At 34.4% G+C, this 14,393-nt stretch overlaps 1 protein-coding gene across 1 annotated transcript; it reads right to left on the bottom strand.

Annotated features, from left to right (window-relative positions):
- Positions 1-467: 467 nt before the first annotated feature.
- Positions 468-8,761, bottom strand: LOC110720701 (condensin complex subunit 2-like). Its single transcript, XM_021899752.1, has 13 exons — positions 8,555-8,761; positions 8,323-8,475; positions 6,229-6,353; positions 5,801-5,927; positions 5,640-5,700; positions 5,341-5,538; positions 4,967-5,265; positions 4,651-4,801; positions 4,291-4,565; positions 3,723-3,753; positions 2,614-2,753; positions 2,315-2,425; positions 468-1,025 (listed from the first exon to the last, which is right to left on the bottom strand). Exons 1-13 carry the CDS (start codon positions 8,759-8,761, stop codon positions 795-797), a joined length of 2,109 nt encoding a protein of 702 aa, XP_021755444.1. The 3' UTR covers positions 468-794.
- Positions 8,762-14,393: the final 5,632 nt, after the last annotated feature.

Here is a 14,393-nt window from a genome sequence, read left to right as displayed (position 1 = left end):
CATCCATTTCTTATTTGAATGAGGTCCATCATCCACTGTCTGCAATTTTTAACTTCTAATCAACAAAACCCTTTAAATCCGACTATATAATATCTTATTTGCCCAAAAAATTAACTAATACCACTGCTTTCTTGTTTATTTTCATATTAAACATTAAGAACGATATCCCACTACCAGGAGACATGAAGCTTTTAGGGGATAGACTAATAATGATCTAAGAAATTAAGTAGGAGTTAAGGGAAGCACTTATATCAATTCACCACAGGGAAGCACTTATAGTCGGAAAAGAAAACAAACTATACATGAAAGCTCGTAAGATAATACCTGAATTTTGTCAAGTGAATATAAAACAGCAAAGTGAGTAGTGACGGTTGATGCTGAACAAATGCATTCATGACCCAAGGTGCCATCTGAAAAAAGCACTGCCAGCAAAATCTGAAAAATAAGCAGCATTTTCCTCTTCTCTGAAAACAATTCTGATACATACTGATTCCATAAGGTCCTATGAATCTATGATAATGTCTGAGAAGTCAAGAAAAAGGATGAACCATAGACAAGAAAGGAACAAATCTAGCCTGAAAACAGTTATACATTAATGTAGAGAAACGGTATCAGGATCTGTACATGCATTTGCTAAACTGCATCAAAAGCAAACGTTAAGATGCAAGTGACACACAATTCTAATGGCCCTCTGTTAGCTGCTCTCCTATCTCTAAATTTTTAAGTTGATGAGACAATACTACAACTAAAATCAACCTTATGTACACACTTTGTGACTTATACAGACATTTTGACTAAGATGATGCTTGTATCACTTCACCTGTTTCATCACATGCAATGGGAAGATGTATACTGAGGTCATCCAAACTGGGGTTCCCTACAATAGTTAGTCCATGTTCATTCGCGAGATGCAGAAGGCAGATGAAACATAGATGAGGGGAAATATCATGGGTTGAAGCAGCTTTGCATTCATCAGGAAAAGCGGTTAATACATGTCTGAAAGATGCAGCATCTCCATGCACCTCCTTCCAAATAAAAAAAACATATTATCAAGATGCTGAAATGAAAGCAAAATCTACTGTTGCCGTGGCTGAAAAGATGATGCATGGCAACTACGGATAATAAAGGACTCAATGCATATATAAAGAACTAATGCTCAATATATCATTAAACTAGTAGAGCATATTCAAGTTCCATGTGATGATTTCCTAGGATAGATGAGAAAAGGTGTCCAACAGATAATTAGGGGTAATTACAGTTAGTAGCGCATCTAAGCTCAATTTGAAAGAAGTCATGTGTGATTAATCCTATACAATCAGCAATAAATAGCATCCAAAGAGCATAAGAAAAAAATGTTTCAAATGCATTGCAGCATAAGAGTATGTGTTTGACTGCTCATCATTAAAATTGACGCTCCCATGGAATTATAATTATGCTGAACAAGCATTTCATCGACAAGGTAGGTATGATCAGTTATTCAACAAGCTCAATCATCGACATGGTAGGTATGCATCAGTTATTCAACAAGCTTATCAAAAACGATTTTAACAAACAGGAAGCGACATTTTTCTTTAAAGAATTGGAAACTGCAACCATTACTACATTTGCAACAAGTATGGTATCTTTACAACAGACGGATCAATCAAAATATAGTCAATCAGTGCATTAACTCCCCTATAATGTTGAAGAATGACGAAAACAAACCAAGATGGTTCAATTAACATTCAAATTTTCATTACAGTAAATCTGAGGGACATTTGCCTATCATAAACAACTAATACTTTTTCTCATAAGCATGTCAATCAGATGCCATCACGTATTTAAAGCATGACATATTTACCAAAACTATTAATCCAGTTTCATATTTAATTGCGTTACACATTCTACCGGTTGACGGATGCTAAAAACCTGCAAATATTGTTTGATTGACATTTACACTTTCACTAGAAAGTAGAAACCATATATTATAGTTTCAAGGTTATGAACATGGAATAAACTCCACAGGACATACTTAAGCCAACATTGAAGTTGAAAGGAATGTCAAATGGAATCACATTGTTGGTTAGTACTTGGACAATGTGAACTCTACTCCATTTTTGTTGTATTACCATGGAAAAAAGTCTCTATGACCCTATCACACAATATATTCTATATCATTAAAAAGCCAAACAAAGATCTAGAACCCGCAAATCATATTCAGGGTTCATGGAGGAGAAAAAAATCATAAAGACCAAATTTACCCAGGATAAAAACCATCATGTTTCTAACATAAGGAACCAAAAATCAAAGTATATTCTCATAGATCAGTACTCACCACTTCAGCAGTCTGAATAGAATCTTGCACAAGGGTCCAAAGTGTCTCCTTCAGCAAATGCACATCAATTTGTTTTGAAGTTGTGTCATATTCGACTTCAATTTTATCAACCTAGTTCATTACTCGTTAGAACACAGAAAATTAGGAAATTCAATAAATACAACATTCCCAAAACATTTATAGATTAAACTAACCAACAACATTCAAATTTCATATACTTTGCAATTGATCGCAACAGAAGGCAGACGTGCCTAACTGAGCTAAGGCAACACAAAATGAAAAGAGAAGCATAATCGTACCTTGCGAGGCTCAAAAACAAAGGTGTCATCTTCTGCATCTCTGTAAATGTAATCATTGTCTGGGCCATCAACTGTAATTTCATGGTCCCATGAAGAAAATGTACTATCAACATCATCTACTTGCAGCAAAGATTCATGCCCTAAACACACAAATAAATCAAAAGGTTAATGATATTTCGGAAAATGTCCCTCAAATAATTAAGCATGTGTGATGCCAAATAATTGACACCTTACACCACTTGGATTGGCATAACTCATGGTACATGAAGTAAGCGATTGGTAACCTTAGCCTCATTGGATAAGTGAATATCTATCACATACCAATAATCATGACTTTTGTCAAGTCATAGTATAGTAACAGCATCAACTAAAATAGCACTACCCAAAATATACGTTAGCAATTATATCATTTGGACTAACACGAGTTCCCAAGAATTTTAAAAACCGCTTTAAATTACGAAACAGCTTGAAGCACTTCCATTTTTAATTTTGGATTGACAGGCCAAGAAAATCAGAAGGAAAAAAAATTATCAGTGCAAGGTCATCAACTAATCATAATACTTTTCTAGGACTACAATCAAGTGTAATGAATGAAGGCAGCGTTCCAGGTGGATTGATTACCTATAAGAGGAGGTGGCACAAGAATCATTAAGATGAGCTGTAGTGGAGCACAGAGCAGCATTCATCAGGGGGGGGGGGGGTGAGGACAAACGATAACAATTGGGCACTGGGCAGCAAGGGAGTAGGTAGGATCCTTTTGGCAACTTTTGGGATTGGAGGGCTATGTAAATATAAAAAGGGGAAGGGTAGCAAGAATATGCATCTTGTGTAAGAAGAAGAGTTGTAGAGCATGGTAACCTAAAGTTACTGTTTGAGATTGGTGGCCTCAAGCCACTGTTGTAATAATTTCCTTTTGTCATTCAATCAAGCAGCCTTCTCTATTCTCTCAAAATATCTTCCTCGTGATTTTTGCTCAGTAAAGAATTACCAATAGTAGTGGTTCGTTACACCAAGACCATTTGAGATTAGCCAATTGATAATATATGAACTGCCTCAACTCAGTCATGCAGACAAATCAAACGGTAAGGTCTCTAGGAAAATTTTCATACCTGAAACTCTTCTTTTAATCTTCCCAAGGTACTGCAACAGAATGACAGATGGACATACAATTAATAGACTACTCCAGAATAGACATAATAGATTTGCAAAAGGAAAATAATCAAATCTAAGTCAGTAGCTGATAAAATTAGCTGATGTCTTCTTCACAGTTCATACTCCATGTTATGTTAAAAATAAATGTGTGAAATCTATGACCTAGCCGAATCCCTACACTGAGTCAAGATGAGCCATTAAACACAGTTGCTTTATTAACTTGGTAAATGCCAGCAGTCTTGAATGATGAGCTTGCCTTTGATAGAAAACGAACTATTATTCATTGCACTAAGATTTTAATTACCCACGCTTGAGAAAATGAATATATTTTTATGCATACAAGACAAGGACTGAACTGGAGTCATCATTTAGAAACTTTTTTCATTTCCAATTAACATACTGCAAACTAAAACCACAATTTCCTTTAAGAATTCAAATTTTTTAAAAATGGCTTAATTAAAGGTTAGTATTTAGTTTCAGAAGGGGGGGGGGGGAGGGTAAATACAGTAGCCTAACTTAAATTACCATGACATTTGGAAGAAGAAATAATTTCACAAGATCCTCCGGTTGATAATGGCAATCCTCTGGAAGTTTGTTTGAACAGGAAACTTTTTTACTTGAAAGAAGCAAAGACTTGGGACTTTTCACAGGAACACATAGATCAGGCACTTCCTCATCCAAACTTCTAGTGAAGTCAATATCTGATTCCAATAAACTTTTACGTTTTGGTCTCTTAGAAGCACAATTTGGCCTGTTGTCCTGAGCTGAAAAACTCTTACAAATTTTTTTAGAGATGAATGTTTAATTGTTTGTGAAAAAAAAAAAAAAAAAAAAAACAACAAAAACAAAATTGTCATCCCAACAATATCAAAATTCAAATCTAACCATCAGGTTTTGAATATGTCCAGTGGTCAGGTCCAGCCCATGCATTACATGCTGATTTACATCTCAGTCCTTTGAAAAAAAGCCATGCAATATTCTCAATGTTGTCTCTTACAACAGGTTCATCAAGCACAAAATGCACTGGCCCTGGTTCCTAGGAATATAAAAAAAAAAAGAGCCAAACAAAATTAGAGTCTAATTCCAATTTCAAGGAATTAGCTATTGACAAACATGAGTTTGATTATTGAAGCATGATATATATGACACAGATACTCTAGAATGCAAATAAACAGTCTAAATTTAGAATGATAAATCATACTTCATTATAGTTTTCAGAAACATCTGTTTCATGATAACGATTTGCAGACCATGCCCCAGAATCATCACAAGGACTGCCATCGAACATAACCCCAATATCCTCAGTTGCATCACTGGTGCCAAAACATTCCTTTTCCACATTGAAATCAGCTTTATCTGATTCAATTACATTTCCATTGACAATGGGCTCAGCGCCATCAAATGTCGTTGATGGCAAGTTAAGCTGCTTCATTAAAACTCCAAGGCTAGGAGATACATCTTGCTTCTGATGCAAGTTTGCCGCCATTAGCTCAATATATTCTGTGAAAGGAAGAAAGCAATAAAATAACCTGCTGGACATGTAAGAAGGGACTCCATCAAAGTTCTTAAACTGACCTTTAGCAAAAGAGACATCAACCAGATCAGTAGTACTATCATTTGTAGGTGATATGCACCTTGCTGGGAATTCTTGGGAATCAAACAGTACCCTGCACCCTCCATACACTCCAAGATTACATAGAAGGAGACCCTTCGCCCCACCTTCGTCAAACTGTGCAGACGTCTGATAATACAGAGGATCCACTGCAAATGCAACTGAGGGACCAGAGGAACATAAATGCTCAAAGTTGGAAAGAGAGAGTACATGTATATAAGCGTGTATAGTAGTGAGAAAAAAGAGATAAATCCCACATTACCATCAAGCTTCTTAGCATTCAAAGTTTCAAAGGATGATTCCACTGTTGACAAAGGTGAAACCTGTATGAATCCATAAATAAACATTTTATAAGAATATACCAGGAAATTATATCTGTAAGTTGACCCCATATCATGGAGATATGAAAAAGGAGCGCACAACCTTTCTCTCAACTTCCTTTACAGGAGGCCTGCCTTCCTCTCTCTTTTTACCGATTACATCTCCTCTAATTAAAGTTTCTGTCAACAAATACAAAATCAAGAAGCTGACCAGAGAACATGTATTGCGCCTTCAGCTAGCATTATAGTTAAAACTTAACCAGTAGCATATAACTTCCCTTCAATTTGTCTACTCAGCATCTGGTAAAACTTTTTACCAATAGATCAGGCTTTTTTGAAAACTTTAAGAAGGTCATCAGATTATACTTGAGGTTATTCACTTGTGCGTATTTAGAGTCTAAGATAATGCACGCTAATATTTGCCAAAAATGCATATGGACTAGCTTGCACTATACTACTATACTGTAAGTGGACACATAATGGCATGCCTCCCACCATTCACAATTGTGTCGCCCTTATTATTAAATAAATATCGAACCTTCCTCATCTTCTTGACCAGCTCTGCTTATACCATTCAGGACTCTATAAGCATCAGCATGCCATGCATCCACCCTCACAGCATAAATCTTCACCCCGGTTTCCAGAGTACAACTTGCCTACAGTAATCAAAAGTTCAAACTTCAAAATACTACATCAAAGCCAAAACAAAAAATACATAAATTTACATTTCTATTTGACAGACGCTGTCGAGATATAATTGCATTTAAAAATGATGACCATATCTTCAAGTACAAAGAATCACCTCAACAATAAAGTTCTCATCGATTTATTGCATCTACGTTCAACAATAAACACTATCTGTTTATCAACAAGCTGAGTAGATCATGATATTACTATTTGATTGATAAATTCGATTATGTGTACAGAAATTGTATGTGTTAAAGAGGACATCACATGTCAATGACATGACACAACCTATGGAACATGTATCAACAGATTACTTCATCTGTGGAAAGTCATCTCCATTCTTATATCACTAGTATCATATGAGGAAAAAAAATTGAGAGATTTTCTTCCATCTCAAATCCACTTCTATGTGATTTGGTTGACTTATTTCGTTCCTTCTTTGCACTTGTACATGAGATTAGGATTTCTAAATCATATAATAAAAAATATCTACTTAATCACAGCATAAAATTAAACTATTAAAGTTTGTTTCAAGTAGTTGTTGTATAAGTATATAGCATCGTGATACTATGCTACCATGTAGAGCCTTATATCTACTTGTTTACAAAACTTAAGTAGTAACCTATGGGAAATCCTTACCTACCTTTACCACCTTTGACCCCTTCTCATATATATTGACGCGAAATTTATTTATTATGGAAAAAATATTTCAATGGAAATTATAAACTTAAGGTTCATTTGGCATTGTTGTGGTTTTCTGTTTTTTGGTTTTTTGTTTTTCAAATTCATATGATATATTTCATATAATGAATAAAAAATTAGTTAAACTTATTAAAATCATAATAATTTTGAAAACTGACAACAGAAAAGTGGAAACACCTTTTTCTTGTTTCCTGTTTTTGGTTTTTTGTTTTAAAAAAAACAGAAAACAAAAAATAAAAAACGATGTCAAACAAGCCCTTAGGTTTTCTTCTATTTGATTTCACACCAAAAAATTTAGAAATGAAAGAGAGACATGAAGAAAAGGAGAGGAGGCAGAGTGGAAAACGCAACATTCCTACCTTCATCTAAAGAAAATAACTCTCATAAGAAAAAAATATAAAAAGGAAAATAGTAAGACCAAAGTTTTGTGGAAACAGATTTTACCCCAACCAAATATATTCTAAATTAAATCCATATCTATCATCCCTTCAAAAAAAAAAAAAAAAAAAAAAAAAAAAAAAATCCATATCTATCATTATATCCCTTTAAAATGTTTCTTGTTGCACTAACATATATGTGGTGGTTAACCAATAGAGGTTTCGACGCATCAAAAAAAATTGTTCCCTTTGTTTTGAAAAAATATACAATCCTCCGACTTAAGAAAGAAACTTATAAAATTACCTCCATTTCAAATTATTTGTAACAAAGGAATATTATTTATGAGACATAAAATATTCCTTTGTTATTGTACAAAACAATCCATTATGAGGTAGAATGAGATTCGATAAAATAAATGAAAAATTATTAATTGAATAAAAATAAAATCATAACCAAATTGTATCCACAATCTAAATGAATCAACGCAGCGAGTAACAAATGACAATAATATAAAAATGATTCCATACAAGTAGTTTTTTTTTTTTTTTTTTTTTTTTTTTTTTTTTTTTTGAACGGATTCCATACAAGTAGTTGATTCTAATCTAAATACAATTATTTATTGCTTATAAGAAGACTTAAAAACACAAATATAGTCGGGATTCGATACAATTATATCCGCAAGATAAAGATACATTGCCATACATACACACAGAAAGTCATAAAATTACTAGTGCAACCCTAAATATATACGAATGAACAGACCACGTAAAAAGCTGTGAAACTTTGTTTGATTTCTACACTTAAAATTTCTTATATTCGAGCAATTCAACAAAACATAGACATAAATCAGCATTTTACCTTCTGGAAATTAGTTTCAGCGTTGTTGTTTTCTGATTCAGCTTCAAATCCTTCAATTATCTCACTAAGATGATCAATCAACTTCAGCTCCCACGTATTTTTCTGATTAATTTTCTGCAATTTCCAGAAATAAATAAAAATAAAAAACAAAAATCAAAGAAACTTTATCGTAATTTATACAAAAATAATCATACAAAAAAAAAATTAGAAAGGAAAATTTACAGGAAGTTACGTTTTCACTGGCAAGCTTAACGCAATTATGGAACAGCTCCATAATTTGATGGCGGTCAAGGCAAGAGTCAGAGGAGAGAGAATTTCGAGAAAGATGAACTTCGACGGGCTTCCGACGGAAAGCGGCGGCACGAGCGGCGCGTGCGGCGGCGCGTTCGAGTTGATCGTCGTTGGAGCCGAGGAAATACGGGCTTGTAGGAGCAGGCATTGTTAATTTTAGGTTCGGATTTGAAATTGAATTGGGGGTTAGGGTTTCCGCCATTGTTACACACCTTCGGAGGAGAGAGAAAGAGGAGTGAGATGAAGTGACAATGGTGTGGTTTTTGATGGGATGATCAAATGAACTCTGTAAAACATGAAAGGAAGATGAAACGGTGTCGTATTTTGTGTTTTTGGAGGGAAAGAGAAACTTGTCACGTACGATTTTTTATTTTATTTTTTATTTTTTTTTGGAAACAGTCACGTACGATTTTTGAAATACCAGAAACGAAAAATAAAAGAAAAAGAAAATAAATAAAAAAGACGTTACAAAGGTCAATATTACGACTTTCCACGTCCCAATATAGTCAAATTAGTTAAATAGATCAATGTACATACTACTATAGATTAAACATTTAAACACTTGGGTCTCATTTGGTAGCATGTAGGAATTAAATGCCCATAGAAAATTATAATATATGGGAAATTTTATTTTCTAGGAAATATTAAAATTGTGTTTAGTTGATATATAGGAAATCATATTTCTCATGAATTAGTTTTCTATATTTTGTTTGGTTAACTTATGTAATACTCATATATTATTATAATTTGAATTACTTTCCCAAAATTTTGAGGACAATAATGTAATTTCACCCAAAATACATTTGGGAAGTTTGAGTGATCAAGATAGGGTATGGGAAATTAATTCCCATGTTTGTAGGAATTCCAAATATTTGAAATACATCCCGTCTAAAAAAAGCTAACGTACTACGGAGTAATTAATTGTAAAAATATTTTGCAGCTTATATGTATTAATTAGAAGTGGATTAACAAAGAAAGTAGTAGTTGTTATACAAACAATGAGGTGAAGCTTTTTGTAGATTTTGATGCAGTTTGCTGCATGTGTGCATGTGTTTTTTTTTTTTTTTTTTTAATTAATGAACGAAACTCGTGAACAAATGGACAATGTTTATACTCTGTAGTTTATAAAGACAGTTTTGCAGTCATCACAAAAACGAAATCTATACCCTTGTTGTAGTTTGCAGCTTTCTGATGAAATACTCATACATGAAGTACTATTTACCAACCAATTCAATAATAAATACTTCAGTTTTTGTTATAGTGTTTATAATATCTACTGGTATATATGAACTATGGAGGGTTTATTTTATACTCGTATTTTTTGTTTGTATTAAAATGAAAGAAACTCATTGGATAATAATGTTTATTATAAAAAAAAAAATATTTCAATTCTTTCGCTACCTTTAAATTGCAATGGTTCGACATACAAATTTGACCATTACTTCCATTAAGAATTCAAAATATACCTTTACAACCTCTTTTTTTTTTTTTTTTTTTTTTTGATAAAGAAAATGTACCTTTAGACTTATATAATGCTGTTAAGTATAATTAACTCTCTCATCATGACCTGCCAACAGTAGAATTCTTTTCTCTTTTTGTTGAGTCCCTTAGGTTTTGATTGATAGTTTTGAATGATGACAAACAGCTAAGGGAAACAGGTCCTTGAAAGTGTTCGATACAGTTGGGGGAACCAGCTAACATAGAACACTGTTTCCCCAGACAAGTTATTACTTACATGAGTTTTCTTATTGAACTAACTTGTCTTTATACAGGGAACAGTTATATGATAAAAGTGTTATGTACTGGTAGGGAACCAGTATGTACTGTTTCCATGGTTGCTACGTGGTAAAGCAGTCACATACTCTTTATTGTGCATTAACCATGTTACATGTACAGTAGTTGAGTTGATTCCAAGACTTGGAGCATAGAAGCCTTTCGAAGATATTTCGAAGAAAGATTGTTTGCTCATAATAGAAGTATTCAAGGAAGATTCAAGTCTTGAAGATTACATGAAGAAAAGACGATTTATGCTTTAATATGTTATCTAGGTTTTCATGTAATATGCTCCGTAGTATGCTTGCATGTTTGGGTTATATAAGTGCTTAAAAGTATATTGAAGTATGATATGAAATCTGGTACAAAGTTGGAACAGGTTTCATAACATGTTTCAATTCAGGGAACCAGGTCGGGGAACCAGGTTCACTGTACGAGATATTCGAGCTGCCGTTTTGGAAAAAGATTTTACAAAAAGATTTTTTCGAAAAGATTATCTTGAAAATATTTTGTGCAGCTGGAAATAAGATGAAATATTCTTGGTTACCTAAAAACTAGGAGTATTTATCTTAATTGATTCTATCTTTGTGATTAAATCAAATAAGATAAATACTTTCCTAAAATTACAATATATCTTATTCTCTAAGATTGTGTGATTTAAGGAAACTAGGTTTTAGGAATCTAAGCTTATATAAACTCATCTTATTTCACATATTTCGTGTGCCTCTCTAGAAATTAAAGGAGCAATTATTTGAGAGCATATACTTAAGCACTAATCCCATTCATCAAGTCATATACAAGAGCATTCTAGTACTTAAATATTTTCTCTTAATTAGCTTCGTAGAAGTGAGATCAAAGGAGAGTTCTTGATTCTTGTATTGAGTCTTTAACAAAGGGGTTAAAGGCTGGGTGAGTGTTTGTGAGTTCAAACACATTGGGCTTACGAGTGTAAGTCGAGAGCACACTCGGAGTAGAGTGTGGGGTTTGCTGGTTCCCGGAGTAGGGAACAGCAGAGTGTTCTTTGTCTTTGTTTTTCGGAGTAGATTAATAAAGAACTTAGGATAGGAGGACGTAGGCCTGAGTTGGCTGAACCTCGTTAAATTTGTTGTGTTCTTTATTGCTTTGTTTTATTTCGTTAAATTTGTTGTCTTCTTTATTGCTTATTTATATTCCGCTGCGTACGGGAACCAGCACAACTGGTTCCTCACACATAATCCGAAAAGAAGCAAAATTAGCCAACGATTACTTAACACTCAATTCACCCCCCCCTCTTGAGTGCCCATTGAACCTTCAATTGGTATCAGAGCCTAAGCTTCTCGAAAGAGTAACATCTAGAGGAGTTAAGAATGAGTACTCAAGAATTAAGTGCAATCGGTTATGACAACAAGTCACCCAAGTTTAATGGAAATAATTATGCTTGGTGGAAGAACAGGATCCAGAATGTTATCATGGGTATTGATTATGAATGCTGGCTCGTAGTTAAAGATGGTCCTAATATCATTCTCAAGACAGATGTTGAGGGGAACCAGGTTCCCAAGAAGGATAGCGAATTGGTCATTGCTGATTACAAGTTGCTGGAAAAGAATGCTAAGGCAATGTCAATACTACAACAAGCAATAGGTGAGACCGAAACAAATCGTATCTCTGGCTGTAGTAGTGCTAAGGAGATATGGGACACCCTTGAACTTGCGTTTGAGGGAACCAGCGAGGTAAAACGGTCTAAAATTGATTTAATCATGTCTAAATATGAATTGTTTGCCATGAATAAAAATGAAAAAATCAATGACTGCTTTCGTAGGTTTATGACTATTGTAAATGATCTTAGATCTCTTGGTAAAAATTTATCTGACGAGGATCTTGTGAGAAAATTATTGCGTAGTTTAACAGATGCATGGACAGCCAAGGTAACAGCAGTATATGAAGCAAAGGATCTGTCTACCTTGTCTCTGGAACAGCTGATTGGTTCCCTTATGACTCATGAGATGCTGATTGACTCTAAGTCTGAGAAGGAACCAGCAAGAGGCATGGCGCTTAAGGGAACAGTAGAAGATGATGAAGATGAAATTAGCATGATTGCAAAAAGATTTGAGAGATCTCTTCGAGATCAAAGAAAGAATTTCAAAGGTAAGCATTTTAAAAACTATAAAAAATCTAACTCTAATTCTTCTTCTACAGGATGTTTCAAGTGTGGAGAAAAAGGACATCTTATTCGAGATTGTCCTAAGTGGAATGACAAACAGTCTAAATCCGGAGATAAACAAGCATACAAGAATGCCATGATAGCTTCCATGTGGGGAGACTCTGACTCAGGGTCAGATGAAGAAGAAGGATCACCCAACTCAGATGTTTGCCTAACTGCCTTTACAAACATCAAGGAAAACAGCACTGGTCCAGGAACCAGAGGGGGAACCAGTACATTCAACAAATGCTTTATGGCAAAGAAGGATGTACTACATGAACGCAAGGTAAGCTTAGAGCAAATTAGAGAAGATATGCATGAATATGATAGAGAAAATATGCTTGCTTGTATTGATTCCTTACTAGATGAATGCTATAAACTAAGTGAAACATACATAACTTGCAAAAGAGAATTAAAAGAAAAACGTGGTGAATGTAATATTGCTATTGCTAGTTGTGATCATCTAGAAGGAGTCTGTTATGAACTAAAAAATCAAGTAGCAGAACTAGAGGTTGAATTGGACAAGTGTAAAGTGGAACTAGAAAAGGAAAGATCGTTTGAACCAATTGATGGTGAAGAGGATCTGACCTCCTGGTTCCCTAGAGACTTATCAACCACTAGTGATACTCTTGATTTTTCAGTAGCTATAAGTAAAGCAAATTCGTGTACTAGAACTTCCTTGTTGAAGGCCTTTGAAACATTGGCTTACAACCTGGAAAACTCTCACAAGGAAATTGCTTCACTTAAAGCTGCACAGTTCACTGTTTCCCCTACAGGTACCAGTGTAGATGTCAGTAATACGATTGATAAGTATGAAAGTAATATTTGTGATTTGCATGCGGAAATCAATCAACTGAAAAAGGACAAGCAACCAGTGATTGTTGACATGTCTATTGACTCTATGGTTTCAAAACTTAATCTACAATTCGAAGCTTTAAAAAGTAACTTTGATTTTCTTAAAGAGAAAAACGAATTGTTAACTAAAACACTTGAAACCAGAGAAAAAGAACTTAATGATAGTCATAGACATGTGGACAAATTATTGAATGCTCAAGAATCCTTAAATTACCTGACTTCATCAAGAGGAAACAGAGGAAAAGTTGGTCTTGGTTATACTAGACAGAGAACCAGGACTAACTGGTCTCCCAGAGAAACCACCTGGATCAAAGAATATCAACGAGGCAAGTATGTCATGACTAAAGAAATGCATGTGTGTTTTCATTGTGGTAAAAATGGACATAAGATACATGAATGTCCAGCTAAGAAAATTAGTGCTAATAAGAACAGCAAGGGTGTAAAATATGTGTGGAGAAGAAAGGATCAACAAGATGTTAATGTTGTTGAAAAGGGACCCAAGTCTGTTTGGGTTCCTAAAACTAATGTTTGATTTGCTCTTGCAGGCTAGAGTGAAGGGAGACACCTATTGGTATTTGGACAGTGGTTGCTCAAGACACATGTCCGGGGATAAAGATCAATTCCTTTCACTAGTGGCCTTTGATGGAGGAAGTGTCACCTTTGGGGATAACAACAAGGGAACCATCACTGGTTTAGGTAAGGTTGGTAAGACACTTTCTAACGCAATAGATGATGTTTATTATGTTGAAGGCTTGCAACATAATCTCTTGAGTATTTCTCAATTATGTGACAAAGGTAATATAGTTGAGTTTCAAGCCAACCTATGTCACATAGTTAACTCACAAACAGGAGAACTTGTATGTGAGGGAACCAGGAAGCATGATGTTTACATTACCTTCTTAGATAAAATCCCTCAAGACAAGTCCATCTGTTTGAGAGCTGTTTCTGACAATAATCAATGGATTTGGCATAA

Source organism: Chenopodium quinoa, unplaced genomic scaffold, assembly GCF_001683475.1.
Source record: "Chenopodium quinoa cultivar QQ74 unplaced genomic scaffold, ASM168347v1, whole genome shotgun sequence".
Classification (NCBI taxonomy): Eukaryota; Viridiplantae; Streptophyta; class Magnoliopsida; order Caryophyllales; family Amaranthaceae; genus Chenopodium; species Chenopodium quinoa.
This window is presented reverse-complemented; position numbering and strand designations above follow the sequence as displayed.